This window comes from Episyrphus balteatus, chromosome 2 (assembly GCF_945859705.1).
Source record: "Episyrphus balteatus chromosome 2, idEpiBalt1.1, whole genome shotgun sequence".
In the NCBI taxonomy this organism is placed as follows: domain Eukaryota; kingdom Metazoa; phylum Arthropoda; class Insecta; order Diptera; family Syrphidae; genus Episyrphus; species Episyrphus balteatus.
The window spans coordinates 13,327,605-13,350,161 of record NC_079135.1 but is presented as its reverse complement, the minus strand read 5'-3'; the positions used below and the strand labels follow the sequence as shown (position 1 = coordinate 13,350,161).

Sequence of the window (22,557 nt, the reverse complement as noted above, 5' to 3'; positions counted from 1 at the left end):
TTCCTGTTGCTCACGTAACCTTTCGCGTAGAAAATAACTCGAAAGAGTGTATACTTCTATCTGGCAAAAGTTCACTTTAAGAACAAACCTCCCAAAGGCGGTTGGTTGGTTGGTATCTTATATGGAACTTACTTAACTTGTTCTTACAGTACTCTCAAGTCCAGAGGCTAAAAGAAAAGAAGCAAAGGGCAGCGTATAGTTCTTTGTTTGCTACAATCACAGCAATATTAATTTGTTGTTGGAAAAGAAAAAGAAGAAGAAGAAGTAGGTACATAGAATAAAATTTGCTGTAAAATAGGAAAATGTTCGGTGGAATACGTTGTTTTTTTTTTTGGCGTTTATTTACACTTCAGGTTGGTCTCGTTCGAACTTTTCGATCAAATGGGAAAAGTTTTCCGCATATAGTTGCCAAATGAAAAAACAAAAAAAAAAAGCTATAGCAATGATGATGATACGTTTGGGAAAGGGGAACGGAGTTGAATAACTAGCAAAGAACAGAGATGGTCGATGTTTCAAAAATAAACAATCATCCTTATCCATGCAATTGTAGCTCTAAGAACAACAAGAGTAGAAGTTCAATGAGACCAAACAAACAGAAACCCTTTTAATGTTGTTGGAAGGAAGATTGTGAGGTAGAAAGTTCAGAGAAGACTTGTAGAAAATTTTCTTGGAAAGAAAACCTTATCGATGGCTTGATTGTACCTTATTGAGAAGTTAACAAGACTTAAAGTTTACATAATGATATGTTTTTCTTTTCTTTATGGAAGTACAAGCTCGTGTAAACATTGTCTACAACGAGATTAAAATAATTACTAAGAAGATTGTTATGTTATTAACAAAGCTTAAAAAAGAAGTTTTGTTTTAAATATTCGTGATTGAAACCTTGCCTTGGTTGTAAATTCTTTTGTTTTTATGTGGCAGAGTAATATTCTTTAAAAGCAAACAATTGACAATAAAAGTTATTGTTAGAAATTTAAGATTGTTTTGGAAGTGCGACATGGGCGACATAGCGACATGGCGACATGGCGACATAGCGACATGGCGACATACCTTTAAACTCAGAGCTGACACCTGCTTAAAAAAAAACCACAATTTCACTATTCAGAATTGTTAGTCTTACCTTATTTAACCTTGAGAAACAAATACACATAGATCTAAAATAAAAATCTTCTTTGTCCAAAAATAAATATTTGATTTGAAATTAGATAGCCCATCGAATGTTCTGATATCAAATTTCATTAATTTCTATATTCTATATTAATTAGATCAAACTTTCCCCTTTGCTATGGAGACTTATATTTTCTTATCTTATCTACAATTTATTACTCCAGAAAGATAACGATGGTATAACAAACAAACAGACAAATCAATATATTGTAATACTCTCATAATGAAATTTGTATATATCAAAGCAATAAGTTATCATTTAGCAATCGATCACGATTTATGATTTCCTTCGTACTAACAATACAATTCTTAAAAAATTAATTTATCAGTTCTGTTTCGAATGCAGTGCAGTGTTGACAAACAAATAAAATACTAAAAAAATAATAAATAATTTGTTTAAAGTGCAAAACTATAATGCCAAATTATGGAGGTTTCCATCGATCTTGGATCCAAAATCATAATAAATATAAAACCCAGTGCAATTCTTTGTCTGCTGGTAATATTTTTTTATTTTATTTTTACAAAATAAACTCGTATGTTTTGAAATTTTGAAAAAGTGTTTCCTCCTTTTAAGCAATTTGTCTTATCAAAGTGAAGTGTTAACTTATTGAAAAGTAAACAATTTTCAAAAACCTTTTAGTTTGAGTCTCGAGTAGTTGATGGGTTATCTTATATTCCTGGGCGTAGATAATTATGTATATCAATTCATTATGTAGGTAAAAATTTCGAAAAAAAAAAATACTAGATAAGGTTTTATAAGGCAGACCAAAAAGCATATGGTAATTTTCAAATTGAAAGTGTTTCCTAAAAGCGGTAAATTCTAATTTGGATTTAGGATTCAAACTTCAATAAAATACATATGTTTGTATATTTTTTTTTTGACAATGTTATCAATATTATTGTTTATTAATTCTGAAAATAAAATTTAATCAGTTGAAAAAATAAGCTATACTATAAACAATCAATAATCGAATTCATAAATAGTAAAATAACAATATTTACACTAGTGCATTGAAGTACATAAATCAAGTAGATATAAAAATAGAGAAAGACTTACCAGGAAAACTTTAATTTATCTATTTAATTTGTTCTTGGAAAATAGGTATAAAAGTTTGATGATACTACAACTCTTCGCCATTTGTTTTATGTCTCACATAAGGATTCTGAAAAGCCTATGTTACGTTACTTACACAAATATAACCAAGTAAATTTATTTTTAAAGGTTTCTTCAAGGAAGATTCTCTCTAGTAATAGTAATTTATGAATTGTCGTTTCCAATGTCAATTTACCAAATATGTTCGAATTTATTTTAAAGTTTTTACTTTTATTTAATTAAAATTGAACTAAATGGGCGTGGGAGAAGTAAAATTCAATTTTGAATCGAGTTTCTAGGTCTCATATATGTATCATAACAGGGGGCAAAAGATTTATACTTCCTCTTTGGAATTCCCAACTTTGTTCGATTGAATCACGGGATAGTCATGTTCAATTGTTCACTCAATCACTTTTGCTGAAAAAAAATATTATGAAAGGCTGCTGCCTATAAAGTAAATAAACTTTAAATATATCGATAAAATACAGTTAAAAAAAGTTAAACCCTTTGGGCATGCCTATGCAGGCTTGTTAAGGGTTTATCAATCGACTATTGATAGTTTTGAACTAGTGAATGCACTCTTAATCTGTGAACGCAGGTGCTTTTAAAACAATGACCAAACTGTCAATTTAAAATCATAGCTACTAGTACAGTACCTAAAGTCAACATTTTCTTCATATTAAGCAAGCTCATGAGGATGTTAAAAGATAAATTAAAATTTATTTACCTACATATTGTAAGGATCATAATGTGCTACAATTATCTTATTGTAAAATGTACGCATTCCTTAATCTCCTAGGTCTGTGCACTTGCATTTGCATATTAACTTATTCATTTTGAATCATAAATGAACATTATAAAAGATTATAAAATCATACGTCATCAATCGAAAGATGACACAGTTTTTATGTACAACGAGATTATGACTCGATATCGATAAGAATGAGAATATGTAAAATTATGATAAGTTCACTTGTAATAAAGCTTAAGTCGAGTAAAGAAGTCTGCCTTTTACTTAATCCTCTGGTCATCTTACAATATTTTCGAGTCGTTAAAGGCAGCTTTACAATAGCGTTTACAAAAATTTTCAATCGTAATTCTCATCTCAGTATACAATAAATTCATATAGTCTAGTGAAAAAATTGAACCCGAATGTTTGTTCCTGCATTTTTCTGTGCCCGTGGGATAATATCTTGTTCAAAATGACAAGATTATTGCTGCAGTTCAAGAGTTCTCAAGAATTTGGTTGCGATTAGACTAATACTTACCGATTTTTTGAAAAAGCTGATATTTTGACACGTGAATTTTCGATTGAAAATTAGGGTGTTTTTTTTTTATATTAAGTTAAAATAAGGGTAAACAATTAATATTTTAAATCAAATAAATTACTGTGTATTTGGGACATGATAAGGTAAGTTTTCACCAAATTTTGTAGAAAAAAACATTTTTTTTTAAAAAGATAAAAACAAAAAACCAAAAACCCGGTTTTTTGAATTTTTCACATAATTTTTGAGGTTATGTGAAAAAATTATTATTACATAAGTTGTAGATCTTTTTATTACCTACAACTTTGTGATACAACTTTTTTCCATAGGATTTGTAGTTTTGCCGGAAATCGAGATATACCATTTTTTACCATTAAAAACTCAATCCCCCCACTTCCCGAACTCGGCTCGCCCGTAATTTATTTTTCCTTTCATTTTTATCATATTAACCTCCTTTTCCAATGGGTTTCATCCTACTATGATTTTTTTTGGTTTCAAAAATTATCGACCCTGGGCTATTTTTCAAGTTAACTGCGTTATTTGAAAGGATTTGTTTGAAGTTCACAAATTAAGCGTTTTTTCTGTAACATCTGAATAGCCACACCGCATTTACCTACTATAACTAAAGCAAAAGTTATATGAAAATTTTTTGAAAGAATAGAATTTTGAGTTATTTTTTAAAGTTAATTAAATAATTTAACAGCGCCCCCTACTATTTGAATTAATTCAAAAATACGAATTTTTAAGGAATTCTTAAGAAATTTCAATTAACGTTGCCCTTGTGCCCTCGAGGCCACTATTTGACGTCTCTTCCTTAGCATAATACTTCCTTCATAAACAAAATGCACTTACTAACTCTTACCGTTCCATTTAAAAGTGTTCTTACAATGTTTTTATGTGTCAGCTATGTGTTTCGCGTCGGTATCCTGATGGTAAATGATTTGTAAGTGTTCAAAAACATTGTAGGACATTGTTAATATTGGTTATTGGACACAAGATATAACCCAAATACTAGGTATGCTTAGAAAAACAACCACAAATAAAACTTTATAAAAAACTATAGCTATCTCGAAAACGTATCCATTTTTTAAAATGTGATTTCGAAGGTTAGGAAGTGTTCATTTTGAAAATGGGTGTAAGTGTTTTACAATACGCAAGTTGACAAGAAATTCAATGAGATAGAAAAAACACTATAGTTAAAGTTTCCTATACACAGATCCAAAAAGAAAATGCTTTTCAAGAAATGTTAGTAAAACTAGTTGATGTAAAACCTCACAGTAGAAAATTTTATCGATACTGGAGTCAATCTTCCTTTTTCAAGAAGATTGCAAGAACTTTTAACATTCAACTCGGTAGGATTTTTAGAAAACTGTTAGGCTCATCAAACTATAGCTGAGTGTAAGTTTTTGATAAAATGAATATCAGTTAGATAAGTGGTTTTCTGAAAGTCAAGCAAACAAATCAAAGGAGAATGGGCATTTTGGACGTTGAGCGGCCATCAATGAAATTGGTATCAAATGAAAGAATTATAACCTAGGAAAAACTTTTACTATGGACGTTTCGCTGTATTGCGTTTAGAATGCAAGATAATGCAGTATTAGTATTGTTAATGCATTGTTTAATGTATGAAGGACAAATTGATTCATATTTTAATTTCGAACATAAAATATGATGCTCTGTCATTTTCCCTGAGTCTGAAGACATTAATCTTGAAAATACGACCAATACAACTCATAATATAAGATTTTTAAGACAACCACTTCAAGATTTTGTTCGAAAGTTTTCAAACAATTCAAACTAACAAAAAATTAAACAACGAGACTCTCAAAATGCTTATAGTTTGGGTTGTAGTGGTTGGATATTCAAGATAAAGGTCTTCAGACTCAGGGAAAATGACAGAGTATCATATTTTGCACTTGAAATACACAATTAAGTTATAACATTGAGGCAATATATATAAAGTGTTAAATGCAAAAATGCATTTTATCCGTTTTTGAAGTACGTCACAAGGAAAAAAATTTCTGCACAATATTAGTAAACCTTAATTACATCAAAAAATAAAAATTTCATTCCTGGCCGCGTAACGTCCACGTTCTATACAAACTTGCCCATTCTCCTTTGAAAAAGTTTTATTAAAGTTGGCCCCAATTTTGCTCAGTACAATTTCTGCATTTTATGTTCACAAAATGTTCCTAACAGAAGCTCTCTCTATACATGCCTACATTTTCTTTTTGTTTTATTTTTCTTTATAGCATGGATGATTTTCATTTCTGGTGGCATGAAAATAGCTTGGGCGATTTATGAACAACCCCTGGTTAAATCTCACAATTCAATTTTTGGACTAATTCATACAACAATATCATGGTTTATTGGAGTAATCGTAGGAACAAAATTTGCCACAATGTTTGTACAAAGATTTTCAAAAAATGTTGCTAATGTGAGTAAATATTTATTGTATAAGAAAAAAAGCTATATAAATGTTTTTTTTTTTTTTTTTCAGTGTATCAGCGGAGTTTTGGTGATCATTAGCGGTTCAGTTTTTACATTCTTCCGTGATCCCTGCATTGGTGTTATCGTTGGACGTTACATAGATGGCTGTGCATTTGGAATAACCATACTTCAAGCAATAGTAACTGGTGGAGAGGTTTCAACTCGCCTTCTTCGTGGAACGGTTCTATCAACCGAACGTGTATTTCTTTGGGTTGGAATCTTTGGACAAATCTGTTTGAGTACGATATATTTTGACAAAGCAAATCATCAAAATGATTTTATAACCGAAGATCAAATTCATGGTATTGTGTCAATTATTTTGGGACTACTATCTCTCATCTGCACAGCAATGTTTGCTATTGAATCTCCTGTCTATTTACATATTAACCATCGAGAGTCAGAGTCAATAAGATCATTAATGAAACTGCAACAAAGTAAACACCCTACAAATGACATTTTCGAAATCTTCGATGATAATAAACTCTGGATTAGAGAAAATGCAGAACAAAGTTTCCAGGAAGAAATTCAAAATGGAATGTTGGTATTTCTAAAGCTAGTTTTTCTACGATCGCTGGTTTCTCTGGCACTGTCACTGCCGTTTCATTGGGCATTTCATTTATGTAGCCGAATGGCGTTCGATTCGAATATGCTTTTGGTGGGCTATGGATTCTTAGGACTTCTTGGAAGTGTTTTAAGTGTTCTATTCATGGATACTATTGGGCGTCGGTTAACAGCTTCATTTTCATTATGTATCGGTGGAACTTTGCTCTTCGCTATTGCCGGGACATTTTTGGAATTCGAAACAACCATTGACCTTGCAGATAAAATGAAAGTCGTAACAATTTTGTTACTTGTCTATCAATTTATCAATGCTTTTGGATTAGCTCCCGCTACAACAATTTATATGTCTGAGGCATTTGCTCTTCCATTGAAATCATGTTTTATTGCTGGAATAATTGTCGTTGATAATTTGATTCAGGTGATCACTTGTGTTTTAGCTTTCAATATGACAGTTGATTATTCGGCCTTTTTCTTCACTGTTGGAGTGCTGAATTGTGTTGGAGGGCTTGTGGTGGTATTTTGGTTACCAGAAACTAAGAAATTAACTTTGAGGGAATGTTATCATAGATTCTCAAGATCGGGAGATGTTACTTGAGATTAGTGCGATGCTTTTAGAGTATTATTAATTTGTAATTAAGAATCTTGAATGAATTTCATCATATCTAACATAAACATAAAAATATATACAAAATGTGCCATTTATTTATATAAACATATTAAATTTAAGACTTTATAACATAAACTTAATTTACTAATAAATATTAACTATTGCAACTTATTGGAAAGTTTAATTTGACTTTTGCATTTCTTGAAATCGACTTAGAAAGATACAGGCTAATAAACAGTTACAATTTCAGAAGCTTAAAGAAAACGCCAATATTGGATTTGCTGTGTCTTAAAAGTTGTTTGTATTTCTTTAAGTTTTTCATTCTGCCTAGCTTTGTATCTTTTGTTCTTAAAGCTACTTAACCAAATTAATTTCCATTACAATTTTTGTTTTTCGACAGCAAAATTTCAAAAGTTTCACTAACATCCCATAGAAACTAACATGTGAAACTTATACGTTAAAATTGAAAGTTTCAAAATTCAATAAGCAAAAGTTGTAGTTAATGTTTCAATCCTTAAATTAAATTTACTTTCATATTCATTCCGTAAAAGTTTATTCATACGTGAAATGTCACAATTTTCTATGTTTTTCAATTAGCTTAAAGAAAAATACTCCCTTTCCATTTTCATTATGCAGATGTAGGGCACCAAATTTGTCTATAAATATCATAGGTAGAGGCTGACAAAAGTATGTAGGTACTTACCTTTAGAAAACAGAATATATTTCCAAATATATGTACATGTATTCTGCTGAAATAGACACTTTTTGTTTCATGAAAATTAAATGCCATTTTTTTTTTTGTAAGAAGCCCATGTTTGCGGAAATTTCAGCTTTTCAACTTATGAATTGAAATTAATTTGAAGGTGGAATAATTTGAATTCATATTTATGTAGGTACCTAAGGCCTTGAAATCTTGGCATAAAAGGCAGAGATAAGACTATGCAAATTTTAATTTTAGGTGTATGGTGTTATTTATAAATGAAACCGTATCTTTTAAAGACAATTTTATTTGCGTATGTAAACAATACGCTTTATTTTAATTTTTTTAGCAAGGACAGAATTTCATTAGTTAAACTTTAGTTAAATTTAAAAAGTTATTATTAATAGTATTTATCTTCAATTTTTAATTTTACTTTCTTGTTTACAATAATTCAAACATTTTTACTGTAATTTTTTCCTATCACACACTTGTAACAAGAAAAAATACAAAATATTCTTTTTGTTTGACATTAAATGATATTAAGGCCCAATTTATTCACTCTCCATTATATGTATTTAAAATCGCCATTAAAAATGATAAAAAAGTCAAATAACACACGAATTTTAAAATTTCCTATTTTTATTGGCGACTTTAAATTTAATGAAGTGTAAATAAATTGGCCAGTAATTTATTTTTAAAATATGTGCATAGTTAGTTTTTGTTTCATAAAAAAAGGTGATACCGTTTGAACTTTTTTAAAACTTATGTTTGTTACATTTTGAATTAAATTAAAAATTTATTTATAGTGTTTTTAATCCGTTGAATACATTATTTCTTTTAAAGTCCATAAAATTAATGTTTTTAATTTTTCTTTTTTCACTGCGATAGTTCTCTCATAAAATAGATTCCAAAAATTTCAATCAGATTCTCATATTGGGTCACTGTGGCGTATGCGTAACGTTTTTTTGTTTTTTATTGAAAACAAACTTAAAGTTACTGTAGTTTAAAATTAATGAACCTCATTTAGCTCGTCTTGCGGTGAGGGGTTATAGGCTAGACAAATTAATAGTTTCAAGGTCATTGAAAGAGTTGCCAATAAAATTTTGTTGACAGCATTTTTGCAGTTTGTTTTTCATTTAAATTAAGCCACCAAAATACATTTAATTTACATAGTCGAACCCCCAGGTCAGAACTTTATTTTATTTTTGTGTGGCTGTGTCCTGCGTCATCGTAAGTTGAAAATTCCTAAAGCAAAACAAAATTTTTTGTTTTTTTTTTCCTCCGTTTTAAGAAAAGTTGAAGTGTATAAGTCAATTTTTTGTAACACAATAATGTTGTAAACTATTAAGAATATTTAATTTAATTATTGTTCCTGTGAATTAACTTTATGGAAAATTTACATTTTTACTATTGTTTAAAATTGCCATATTAGAGAGCTAAATTATATGATTTTATAAATAAATCATATAATTTAGGGTTTAAGGGTTTAATATTTTTTTGAATCTCAAATCTGGTCCGATAATCTTAAGGAATCATTTCATGTTTTATACTCTTTCTAATGACTGTTTTTAGACCCTATATTCTTCCATAAGAATCCAACAAAAACAAATAAAATATTTTCACATATTAAAAGACTGAAAGACTTTCTTTCCATATTTTTTCTCATCAATAAATAACTTAAAAGAAAAATAAATTGATTTGTATCCTACCAGAAAATATTGAAATATGTTTCCTTGAATTGTGACCAAACTAAAATGTATAAAGTAACCCACAACTCTTACACTACATGCCGCTAACAACAAAAAAATACATAAATGTACACATATTGAAAAAAAAAGTAAAAAACATTCAAACTTTTACTACACACAAAAAGATGAAAGGACGACAAACTTTTCTGTCGCTAAAATTCCAATTCTCTATGTGTGCAAATTCCTACTTGATAGCAATGGGGGGGTTTATTTCAACTTTATTGCCAATCGAAATGTGATTTTTTGAATTTATTCATTTCAGAAGAGATGTTGTGCAGGAGATAGCGCATAGACACAATAACTGCCATCACGAAATTCCTTTCAAGGACACATACACACACAATATTGCTTTTTTGAAAAAGAAAAATCTTAATGCGAAATAAAACTGCACAGAATGTCTATGAATTTATATGAATGTAGCAGACAGGTAGGCATTTTTATTGTTATTGTCACTGCAGGTGACATAAACATCAAACCATAATCGCAGGAGAAAAAGATTATTATGAAATGATTTTGAAATTTATGTATAAAATTGAGATTTCAATAGCTCACGTCGGACGACATTTGTCGGTGGTAAATGTTGTGTTCGTTTTTAAAGGATTGAAAAAAAAAAAAAAATGGAATGAATAAAGTAATCGTGATCGAAAATTAAAATAGAGATGCAATTTGATTTCATATGGTCATGTGTAGTTCTTTGGAAAAAAGGCATTCAAAAATATTAATCCAGGTACTTTTAGTATTTATCTGAGATAAATTAAGGGGGGAAATCCCTCTGAAATTTTTTATTTTTCCATTATTTTTTTGTTGCGTAGTAAATTAATTTATTAACTGAAGAAACTATTTTCAGTAGTCTTAGCATTAAATGAAGCCTCAAAAGTCCCTAGATAGTCCCTAAGCCCAGGCCCTCCGAACCTACCACAGTACGAAAACGAAAACTTTTTAAACGCATTTTTCTCGAAACGCGTTTTTTTCCGCGCCGTGCCGTGCAATGTAACTCAAAAACTAATGAAACTATCGACTTAAAATAAATTCGTTAATTTATTGGCCATTACATGAACCTAAAAGTTCAATAAAATTTTTACAATAAATATTTTTTTTTAACAATTTGTTTATAAATAAACATTGTGTTTGTTTCGTTTTTTTGGTCTCTAATTTTTATTTTACACTTTTTTTTTTCTAAATTTAGGTTCATGCAATGCGTATAAATAGGTATATTTTATTGGAAAAAAAATTTGTTTTTAATTATAAATAATTTTGTGTTTGCACGGCGCAAACTCGAGGCGTCAACTTTAAAGAGCTGTATAGCCGCTTAGAAAAATTGTGTTAATACTTCATAATGTCAATAATATCATATACTTTTCCAAATTTCAATAAATACTTTCGGTTTTCCAAAAAAAATATTGAAAAAGCTGTCGTCCAGAGGGATTTCCCCCCTCAATATGATAACTTAAAAGCTTTTAATATTGACATCAATACCACCAGGATCTAAGCCACTGATAAGATTTCCTGGGAGAGGTTTAACTTTTCTAAGTCAAGTCATAGAACTTGTTCTTTCAATACATTACGTGCAAACATTATCCCATAGTTCGTATAGGTATCGCATAATCTTTACTTAAAGTTTAAACTGAAACTTTTACCACATTTTCAATACAAAACTTTTTACTTAATGGAAAATAAAAACATAGGGTGGATATAAAGTCTTTGTAAAAGTAGTTTTTTTGCTGATGACATAACACATTCTACTATCTACACTATATACAAATTGATAAAGTAAAATCCATTTTTCTTATTAGATGCACTTTGATGTACGCCATTTCACGTTATCCATAATGAGATATTCCTGGATATGTGCTCTCAAAAAGGATTTCACACTTTTGTTTTTTCGTTTTTCACCCTCTTATATTATGTAGATAAAAATTTCCAACAAAAAATAAAAAAAGAAGAAATTGCACCTATTTCCAATTTTGACTTTTAAGTAAAAAGAGAAAAACCATTAAGGTAATGAAAATCTCTTCCACCATCCTATCGTCCTGTTTGTGCAAGCAGGGCATGTGTGTTTTTAGTTAAAAATGACATCAGAAGAGACAGAGAGTATAAAGGAAGAAAATGCATATAGATGAAACAGAAAGTTAGCGTAATGGCAATAGACATCAGCATCAGCTTCAGCATCATATAGCATATAACGTAGGTACGTGATTATTACACCTAGCTCATAATGACACCTAATGATTGTTTGCGGTTTGTACTTTGAAACCACATACACATTATATTCTGATATATAAAATGTCAATTATTGAGGTAAAGTGTCAAGCATGTAAATCGATGTTTTAAAGTTGTTGAACGCAGTTAACTTAACATATAAAAATCAATGTTTGTTTACAATTGACTCTAAAATCGTAGGCCCGATTATGGAAAAACTTTAGGAAGTTATTCTAAGTTAAATTTGATGTTTTTTTTAACTTGTTATCTGTTTTCGTGTTTTAAAAACTGTGCTACTATAGTCAAAGTATGCCATTTGATGTTTTCTATAAAAAGGAAATTTTAGAAAAAAAAATTGTGAAAATCGTTAAGGCGGTTTTTTTTTTAAATACATTTTTATACAAACATATGTACAATATAAAAATTTTCTAACATTTTCCAAAAAAAAAAAATATGGTATGCCATTTTTAAGAAGTTATTATTCAACACATTAAAATGAAATTTCTAAAAAAATTCATCAAAAAATTGATTTTTCAAAAAAATTATATGAAATATTTTTTTAAAAATACAAAAATGTGTTTTTTGAAAATAAAACCATTACTTTAACGTTTGTGTACAAAAATGTTTAACTATGTCGTTACCGAGAAATTAATAAATAAAAAAAAAAAGATGAAAAAAAGTTTTTTCTTAATTGTATCATAAACAAATAATTTTATTTTTAAAAGAACTGCTGTTATTTTTTTTGCTAAGGTCGCTTTTTTGTAATTAAAGGGTTAAGTACAAGTAGTGTCCTAAGGTAAATTTTCAATTAAATGTCATTATTTTTAAAGAATAGAATATATCGCCAATTTGGAGCGATATTTTTTGAGAAACTATTTAAAATTTCGTAATAATTCATGTTTCATGAAATTCTCCTAAAATTAAAATTATTCTCAAAATGAAAAAAAAAGTAATTACCTACCTAATTTCTGAAATAGTGCAAATTTAAAAAAATTTAAAAATTTCCTTACAAATTATTGGAGCGAAATGGCTTAACTATTTTTAAATGCTTCTTTCAACTAAATTTAAATGTAACTTATAATCAAGTCATTTTCCATATTATGGACCTTGTACCTCGCCACACAGAAAGGAAAAGCGGTACAAATCATCTCTCTGAAGTAAAAAATTTTCGCTTGATGTTGCATTTTTTTTATTAGCAAATAATTTCTAGAATCAGGAAATGAAATCCGTTTAAAAACAGAAAATTCATAGGCCTGGAGATTTTTGCTCATTGAGACAAACATAAAAAAATATATTTTTTCCCCAAAAACGTGTGGTTTGATCGCCATTTTGAAAAATGCGTTTTTGCGATTTTCTCGGTTTCTGATTATCATAAAAAAAGTAAAATTTTCGGAGTTCTTCGAGATATTTATATTGCATAATTTCTTATAATAACTTTAGTCCAACTCTAGATTTCCTTAATTTTTGTTTGTTAAGTTTTTTGTTCGCCCAAAACTGTTTAAGTTATAACCTGATAATATTTATTTAGTTACAATGATAAAACTGTTAACAACAAAAAAACAAAAATCAAAAACACACTTCAGCTGACGACAAATATGCGAGTTATATTTGCGAGTTATATTTGCAATATAAAAAAAAAAAAAACATTTAAAAAAAATTAATTTTTTTAAAAGATTTTCAGAATTTCTTACCATTTTGTAATTTTTTTTATGGATCGAAATTTTTTTTCAATGAAAAAAAAAGTTACGCATACACCATAGTGACCCGTTGAGTTTAACTGCAAATTACAATATAGTGAATTTTGTTCCATTGACACTAATAGCCAATAGATTTATTTTTGTAAGTTCAAAACTTTAAAAAGTATAAAGTTGGAAGGCTTAGAATCCTTTAAGCAGCTTCTGTCCATAAGTTAAGCCCTTTTACTAAAAAAAACTACTTAAAAATGAAAGAAAAAATTGTATTGTTTTTTATTTTATTTGATTAAAAAAAACACATATTCAATAGTATAGGTATAACGATTATAATATATTTTTACAAAAATTATGTATGTATGTACGTTGTACGAGTATGTTACATATTAGATATTTTAACACAATTTTACATTTATTTTAGAAAAAAAAAAACTACAAAAAGATATCTTTTTTAAGCATTTCCAAGATTAATATAAACTCTCCTCTTAAACATTGCCAAGGCTTCTCTCAAAGTTGTTTGTTTAGTTTCAGGCATTGTAAAATAGAAAATAAATGCAAAAATAAATTGAAAAGCCGCCAAAACATAAGCAAAATTAGAAGTCGAATCAATTCTTGTCTGAGTACAAACAATAATCTGAGCAATATTTTCCACAATAATTGATATCAATATAAAATATGGCTTCACAGACAAAGAGAATGCTTCACTCAAATAACATGTACTTGCAGGTCCAACAAGTCCAGATAGAAATTGATAAATAACTAAGAACGCAATTATTGTACTCAATGTGTTGTCTGATATGGCTGAAGAGCTTGAAAATAACGTTCCAATACCTAGCAAAAATATACTGCCAATAAGAAGTCCAATTGCACAAACTATTTTTCTTCCAAGACGATCTATAGTCCAAACTGAAATCGTTACACCAAGTAATCGCATGAAAACAAACCAAAAGGGATTTGGATCATTGGGAAAATCATTCAATGCCGAAACAAATAGAAATCCCCAAGTAAGTGGGAGTGAGAATGACAATGTTACAATTACACGAAGCATGATTATCTTGATCAAAGGTATCCAACTATTTGAGATGTTATCGACTCTTCCTCTGGACACATCTTCCTCGAATAGAGCTTTACTTTCATTCAATAGTTCATGAGTCTCATTGGTTATTGTTCCAGGCATTTGTAATTGTCGAATAACATTTAGAGCTTCTGTTTCATTATTTTTTCGCAAATGAAATATTGGAGACTCAATTGTTGTGAGAAATGTAAATATCAAAGCTATCAGTCCATAAATTATGGAAGTGATTCCATGAGCTAGATTACTTTGCGTGGCAAGTTTCCATCCGTTTATGAAGAGTGCCATAAGCATAGCACCAATAACGAGACTACTTTGCTCAAAACTCAAAACACGACCTCTGTAATACTTTACAGACTGTTCAGAACCAGCTAAAATAGCTGGTATTAAAGTCAAACCAACAGCTATACCGTCACAGTAGCGAGCTACGATTAGCCATGATGTATTTGCAGCCAAAGCAGTGTACATGATTCCTTTAATGATGACCAAAAGTGATGCAGTCATCTTAAATATAATAAAAAAAATATAGTATTTACGATATTTAAAATGAAAAAAAAACTTACGTTGAACGCCATCTTTGTAACATTTTTAGCTAAAAGCGCAGATACACAGGCACCGATTATGACGGCAATGAACCAACAGTATTGAGTATGTGTTCCATAGTCGGCTATGGGTCCAATGCCGACACTCAACGAAAGACCTAAGCCCCCCGAAAGACATATCAACGATGCTGAAAGAAAAATTTAAATATTTTGTTAATCCTCAAATAAAAAAAAAAAGAATGACTGGTACCAAAAAAGTGGAAAAGCTGATAAATGCACCACAATTAAAATTTTCAAGCAAACCAACAATATTATAAGTACTTGAACCAGTTCCCGTACCAGAACTAGCACTCGTAATTGTACTGTACTTCAAAAGTATTAGTACTTAAACTTGGAAAAATCCCAAAAAACAAAAAATACTTATTTCTAGCAGAGTCACCCTATCGGTCGTCGCGTCTCACAGTGGTACCTTGATGCTTTTTTGATGTGAAAAATAATTTGCACAGTCTTTTCTTGACGAAAAGTACAATAATTCAAAATGGTGGACAAAATATTCTTTTAAATAGTATTTTCTTTTTCAAAACAGTATTTTTTAAGTACAAAATTTAGCTAAATTTACATCAAATAGATGTTTAATCTTCAAAATAGGTATAGCAAAAACTTAAAGTAATAAAAAATGTGCAAATTAGTAAAACATACTTTTACACCTTTTATTTTGGTGAATTTTTTTTTTTATTAACAACAATTTTATAATAGTTTCCTTTGTATTTTTTTTTATAAAATTTATTATTTTTGCTTAGAATTGTTTCCAACTATGTTTCAAAGTAAAGATTAATAAATATGAAATAATAAATACAATAAATAATATAAATAAAAATAAAACAAAAATGCATTTGGTAACCCTTTTCCTGATAGAGAAATTAAAATTAAAAAAAAAAAAACTGAATTTGTACTAAATTGAGTTTAGAGATTTTTTAGAGAAGAAATTGGAAATTTATTTCTTAGACCAAAATTAACGGTGAGGAAAACTATATTTTTTTCATAAAAAGCTTAACGATTTTAATTGCAAGAAACCTGAGATTTTTGGCAAAATGAAGTATTGTAAATAAAAAAACTTTTTGAAGTGAAAAATTCTTTAGTATCGAAGTGATTTGAAACATGATGAAACGAAAAAGCGACAGGAAAAATCAATTGATTATAACTTCTTTGTTTTAATAGATAGATCAATGAAATTTATACTGTAGTGTAGACAGATAATTAAATAAACTATAATTGTGCAAAATTTTAATTAATTTAATATTCAAAATTTTTGAGATAACGGTGGAAAGATGTTCTTTTTCAAAATACGCTATATATTTTGATCTAGAATACATACAAATTTGATTTAACTTTAATACGCATGCTGATAGTATTACCTTTTATTTGATATATCACACATAACGGTACTTGCCCTACAAGTTACACAATCTTAAATTAAAAAAAAAACTTGAAAAATACCTCAAATCATCTGTGTATCTGTTGCTACCAGTGTAGAAAGTATCGTAATTTAAGTTTGAAAGTTCGACATGGTTGTTTTTAAAAAAATCTTACTTTTTTTGTAGGCATTGTAGAAAAACAATTGAAGCGTAATATAAAAGGTGAAATAATAAGCTTTCAGATGATATACAATTTATTATAGGTTGTCATTTAAAAAAATTGATTTAAAGGTGTTAGAAAAGAAAAAAAATGATTTGTTGCTTTTTGATGAAAACTGATTGGGTTCAAAAAATTCTAGCTCTTTTTGTGGATGTTGTATAGTCGATATAAATATTTTGAGCTGAAATAATAAACTTTCAGGTGATATTATAGGTTGTCATATACAAAAATGGATTTTAAGGTGATGATTTTTTAAGGTTTCACTTCTACCACGTGTGAATTGCACACATGATTGTTTTTGTTTTAACCATTTTCAACGCTACCTCACAGTTTTCTTGTTTTCTGTCTTTTTCCTAAATGACTCAATAATTTTGAAACACAATTTTCAAAAAAAAAAAATGTATACCTAGAGTTAAAACTGATTTTTTTTTAAATTGGCGTATGAATTGTTTTAAAATTTAGTTATTTATGTCGAAAAATAATTTCGAATGAAATAATTTATTCATCAAAAAATAAATGGTTCCAACAATTTTCAAAAATTTGTAGAAACAAATTTTTTGTACTAGAAATAAAATATCACACTTAATTTTAATCTCGAAACCGTTTAAAAAGATGTTTTGTAATTTTCAAATTAATTCAAAAATATTTTTTTTATATACATATTCTTATATACAAAACTTTTGCGTTCCTGGAATGTTTTTATCTCTTAAAGCAAGTATGTGCAACGCAGTCATGCATTTTAGTCGTTAACTACGTGTGACTCAATTATAACACACAATTACTTGTAAGTAAGGGTTCAAAAAATTAATTTAAAAATAGCTTTGATGCAATTTTTAGTAATAGCCGCCGCGCCGGCTATATTATTATCTACAAACAATGAAAAAGTTGCCGGTTAAAAAATCTGTTTGATATCAAAACATTTTTTGTTTTCATAAATTTTATCAATTAAAGAATTCACCGGCACACAAAAAAAAAAAAGTGTCATGTACCAGGAACCAGACCTATCTTTCTATATGTTTTTAGGCACGCGGAATCCGAATTTGAAGTCCGTTTGGCCCCATCACCCTCCAGTTTTGAGCTGTGAGTGCATTTTGTTTGAATTTGTATGACTTTTTTGGAGTTTTTTGCATTTTTCTCATAACTGAAGGGTGACCGGGCAAAACGGACTTGAAAATCGGATTCAGCGGTCCCAAAAACATATAGAAAGATAGGTCTGCTTCCTGGTACATGAAACTTTTTTTTTTGTGTGCCGGGTATGACAGCGACATGTCGCGACAGTGCTAGCACACAAAAAAAAAGTTGTATGAACCAGAAACCAGACCTATCTTTCTATATGTTTTTGGGGCCGCTGAATCCGAATTTCAAGTCCGTTTTGCCCGGTCACCTTTCAGTTTTGAGAAAAGTGTAAAAAAGACCCCAAAAACTACCTTTTTTTGAGTTTTTTGCATATTACTCAAAACTGGAGGGTGACAGGGCCAAACGGACTTGAAATTCGGATTCAGCGGGTCCAAAAACATATGGAAAGATAGGTCTGGTTCCTGGTACATGACACTTTTTTTTTTGTGTGCCGGTGTTATTTTCTTTTTGTGGGAATCACCCTATATAGAAGAAAATACATTTTTAACCCTACAATTGTATTGGTCAATCAATGTATTTATTTATTGCATGACTGATTGAGTGAGTAAGTGAGTGATTAATTATTTGATGAGAAGAGATAAAGTTTTTTGTTTTATTTATTTAAACAGCTAAAATGATTACAAAATAAAAACCCCCTTTTTCTCTTAAACAGAATTAAATTATTTTTTTTGTCTCTAACCTGCTGTAAGGGAAGTCGATTGTGGCTTGTTCCTTTGTATATCTTGATACCAAGTGTAATTTGGAGTCACATATGGAGTTTGTATTGAGCCATATCCCGTTGGTACCGAAGCCGGTTGAGGTTGGTTATCTGATTGCGGCTGTTGTGGTGGAGGACGTCCGCCAGATAAACTGTCATTTTCTGTAGGTTGACTCATACTCAAAGAGTATTATTATTATTATTACTCATGCACTTTGTTCACTGTCTAAAACCGAATAAAAAAAAAAACACTCAATAAAAATAGATCTTTTTTGTTTTGCAAAAGTTTAAAACTAACAAACAAAGATATTTTTTTTAAATATCTGTGTAGGTTTAGTTTTTTTGGGTCTTATTACATAGAGTCTTGTAATCCAAAGACGAAGAGCTTACAGTTGTACGTCTTACCGGGTAAGAGAAATACTGTTTACTATATTATTTGCAAATTGCAATGCAACAGAGAAAATGATAATATAAAAAATGTATACACATAAAACTCAGCGTAAGCAGATTAAACATTAATGTCACGATCAGTGTTGCCAATTTTTTTGTTTTTATATTTTTATGTGTCTTGAATTGGAACGCACTGAGAAAAAGGAATACCTATTATAAAAGTTGAGTATGTAAATATTTATAACATTTCAATACAAGTTATTCATTCTAATTACGAAATTTCTTAAGCTTCCACCTAGAGTTATATGTATTTTTGGGGAGAGTCCGATAACTTAGGCGACAAGAATTGGTAATAGTTTTTTTTTCAGCCCTTCTTACTATGAGAGCGTTGGGTCTTTCTCCCTCCGTTTAGGCGGGAAGGTCAATTTTCTTAAAATTGGCCTATTAAAAAATATTATTAAAAAACAACGGCAAAACTTACAGTTATCAATGATACCTTTTTCAAATAACAGAATTTTATACTAAATTCTTATTTTGAAATCAAGTTTATATCAATTGTTTTCGAAATAAACGATTTCAAAGTCAAAATTTGTTTAAAAAAAAAACCATATTGAATACTATTTTTTCAAGACGGTGAATTTCAATACCAAATTGATCGATGTAGAATGTAGAAAACTGCCCCAATTAATTTGTTTGAGAAAATTAAAAAATAAAAAAAAATGCTTTTTTAGCAGATTTTTATTTTCTCGGCAGTTTTCGCCAATGTCAACAGCTTTTTAACTAAAAAGTATCGCGTCTCTCCCGATTATTTCGAAAACAATTGATTTAATAACTTGATTTAAAAATAAGCATTTCGTGTATAATTCTGGCCTTTGAAAAAGGTATTATTCATTCCGTATCTAAGTGTTGCCATTGTTTTGTAGGATTTTTTTAATCAAATTGTTACAAAAAAAAGTAATAAAAGGTCATTTTATGCGTTCCTGAAATATTTTTTTTTTGTAAGACGCTTTTACCTGTTTAGACCCAATTTATGCACTCGCTATCAACTTGCAACAACAACAGAAAACTGTCAAAACGCATACATTTTTTTAAAAATTTCGAATTTAAATTAAATCGAATGTGAATAAATTGGGCATTAAAATATATTTGAGGAATTTTTAAAATAAGTTCTTTATTTTTTTTAAATTCGTTTTCATACCAATATCAAAAATCAAATAGTATCTAAGTCATCGCTTTTTCATCATATATAATAGATCTATTGTCTATTTGATACGAAAAGTCTCACATATCACACTCTATATCATATAAAAAGTGGATTAAACACCTTTTTGGTTGTAAGGGTTACATTTTTTAAATTCCATTGAATGTGTTGAAAGTATTTTGCTTTGACTTGAAACAGTTTTGTTGTGATAAGTATTAGAGCCAACATTTACGTTACCATATAGTCGTAACTTTATAAGCTAAGTTTTTAATTGCAAAGTACTTTTCACATAAAGCAAAGTTTAAGGTTTACCTTCAAAAGTTATGACTAGGCAGTGATAGTTTCTCGAAGACTTGTTTAAGTTAGCTAATTATTATTTTGAACAAGCAACAATCTTAAGCTTAAAATGTATTCAGTGTTAGTGTTAATATCATTGAACCAAAGCATACATCTCCTTATCATTATTGTGTTACAACGGCAACACTTTTTCAAAGCGATAACGAAAATCGAAACTTTTTTTTTAAATCCCATGCACCAAAGCTCGTCATTGGTCGCACCCAAATCAATGTTATCAGAGAAAAAAAAATATGTGTGTGCCCTTAAAGTGGTGTGTGACAAATATTTAAAACAAAAATTAAAAATGTCATTGAAAAATATTTGAATTTAAAAAAAAAAAAAAAACATTATTTTTTAACTATTTTAAGCCAACGAAAATGATGAGTGACTTTTCTAAAGGAGATAAAATCAAGTTTATGTTTTTTTTTCAGAATATTGAAGAAAAAAAAAAAGAAACTGATAGAAGCTACACTATTTTTTTGTACGAGATATCTTAAAGTTTATCCCTTTGGTTGAATTTCATTTTTCATGAGAATAAAGTACAAATTCGTGGAAAACTATAATGAGTTATAAATAGAACACAATTTAGGTATATAAAAACGAATAGAATATAACCCAAATTTTAATTCAATTGCTTACAAATCACGGTAACATTGTGTTCTTTCTTGGTAACGAACGGGCAGTTCTCAAAATATCTCGTATACGGCGTTAATCTAGAAAATTATTCCCAAAGTAATGAGTTTTCACCTTAATTCCAATCCCAATTAATACTTATTTCCCATACTCTTTAAATAATTAAAAATAGATAGAATAAAATCTTATTTACTCTGCGTTACATACAACGGCAAAACTTACAGTTATCAATGATACCTTTTTCAAATAACAGAATTTTATACTAAATTCTTATTTTGAAATCAAGTTTATATCAATTGTTTTCGAAATAAACGATTTCAAAGTCAAAATTTGTTTAAAAAAAAAACCATATTGAATACTATTTTTTCAAGACGGTGAATTTCAATACCAAATTGATCGATGTAGAATGTAGAAAACTGCCCCAATTAATTTGTTTGAGAAAATTAAAAAATAAAAAAAAATGCTTTTTTAGCAGATTTTTATTTTCTCGGCAGTTTTCGCCAATGTCAACAGCTTTTTAACTAAAAAGTATCGCGTCTCTCCCGATTATTTCGAAAACAATTGATTTAATAACTTGATTTAAAAATAAGCATTTCGTGTATAATTCTGGCCTTTGAAAAAGGTATTATTCATTCCGTATCTAAGTGTTGCCATTGTTTTGTAGGATTTTTTTAATCAAATTGTTACAAAAAAAAGTAATAAAAGGTCATTTTATGCGTTCCTGAAATATTTTTTTTTTGTAAGACGCTTTTACCTGTTTAGACCCAATTTATGCACTCGCTATCAACTTGCAACAACAACAGAAAACTGTCAAAACGCATACATTTTTTTAAAAATTTCGAATTTAAATTAAATCGAATGTGAATAAATTGGGCATTAAAATATATTTGAGGAATTTTTAAAATAAGTTCTTTATTTTTTTTAAATTCGTTTTCATACCAATATCAAAAATCAAATAGTATCTAAGTCATCGCTTTTTCATCATATATAATAGATCTATTGTCTATTTGATACGAAAAGTCTCACATATCACACTCTATATCATATAAAAAGTGGATTAAACACCTTTTTGGTTGTAAGGGTTACATTTTTTAAATTCCATTGAATGTGTTGAAAGTATTTTGCTTTGACTTGAAACAGTTTTGTTGTGATAAGTATTAGAGCCAACATTTACGTTACCATATAGTCGTAACTTTATAAGCTAAGTTTTTAATTGCAAAGTACTTTTCACATAAAGCAAAGTTTAAGGTTTACCTTCAAAAGTTATGACTAGGCAGTGATAGTTTCTCGAAGACTTGTTTAAGTTAGCTAATTATTATTTTGAACAAGCAACAATCTTAAGCTTAAAATGTATTCAGTGTTAGTGTTAATATCATTGAACCAAAGCATACAT

The 22,557-nt window shown here is 28.9% G+C and overlaps 2 protein-coding genes across 5 annotated transcripts; one reads left to right on the top strand and one right to left on the bottom strand.

Moving 5' to 3' along the window:
• The first annotated feature begins 1,416 nt into the window (after positions 1 to 1,416).
• On the top strand, positions 1,417 to 7,341 carry LOC129910043 (glucose facilitated diffusion protein-like). The gene is made up of 3 exons (XM_055987286.1): positions 1,417 to 1,663; positions 5,778 to 5,962; positions 6,026 to 7,341. The coding sequence occupies exons 1-3, from the start codon at positions 1,582 to 1,584 to the stop codon at positions 7,169 to 7,171; spliced, it is 1,413 nt and encodes a 470-aa protein (XP_055843261.1). The 5' UTR covers positions 1,417 to 1,581; the 3' UTR covers positions 7,172 to 7,341.
• A 6,485-nt stretch (positions 7,342 to 13,826) lies between these two features.
• On the bottom strand, positions 13,827 to 19,121 carry LOC129911083 (uncharacterized). 4 transcript variants are annotated; one of them, XM_055988745.1, is made up of 4 exons: positions 18,995 to 19,121; positions 18,587 to 18,830; positions 15,157 to 15,323; positions 13,827 to 15,097 (listed from the first exon to the last, which is right to left on the bottom strand). In XM_055988745.1, exons 2-4 carry the CDS (start codon positions 18,780 to 18,782, stop codon positions 13,973 to 13,975), a joined length of 1,488 nt encoding a protein of 495 aa, XP_055844720.1. In that variant the 5' UTR covers positions 18,783 to 18,830; positions 18,995 to 19,121; the 3' UTR covers positions 13,827 to 13,972. The 4 variants fall into 4 exon arrangements, with proteins under 4 accessions (XP_055844720.1, XP_055844721.1, XP_055844718.1 ...); XM_055988746.1 differs by having other exon boundaries at positions 19,010 to 19,114; XM_055988743.1 differs by having other exon boundaries at positions 18,961 to 19,094.
• Positions 19,122 to 22,557: the final 3,436 nt, after the last annotated feature.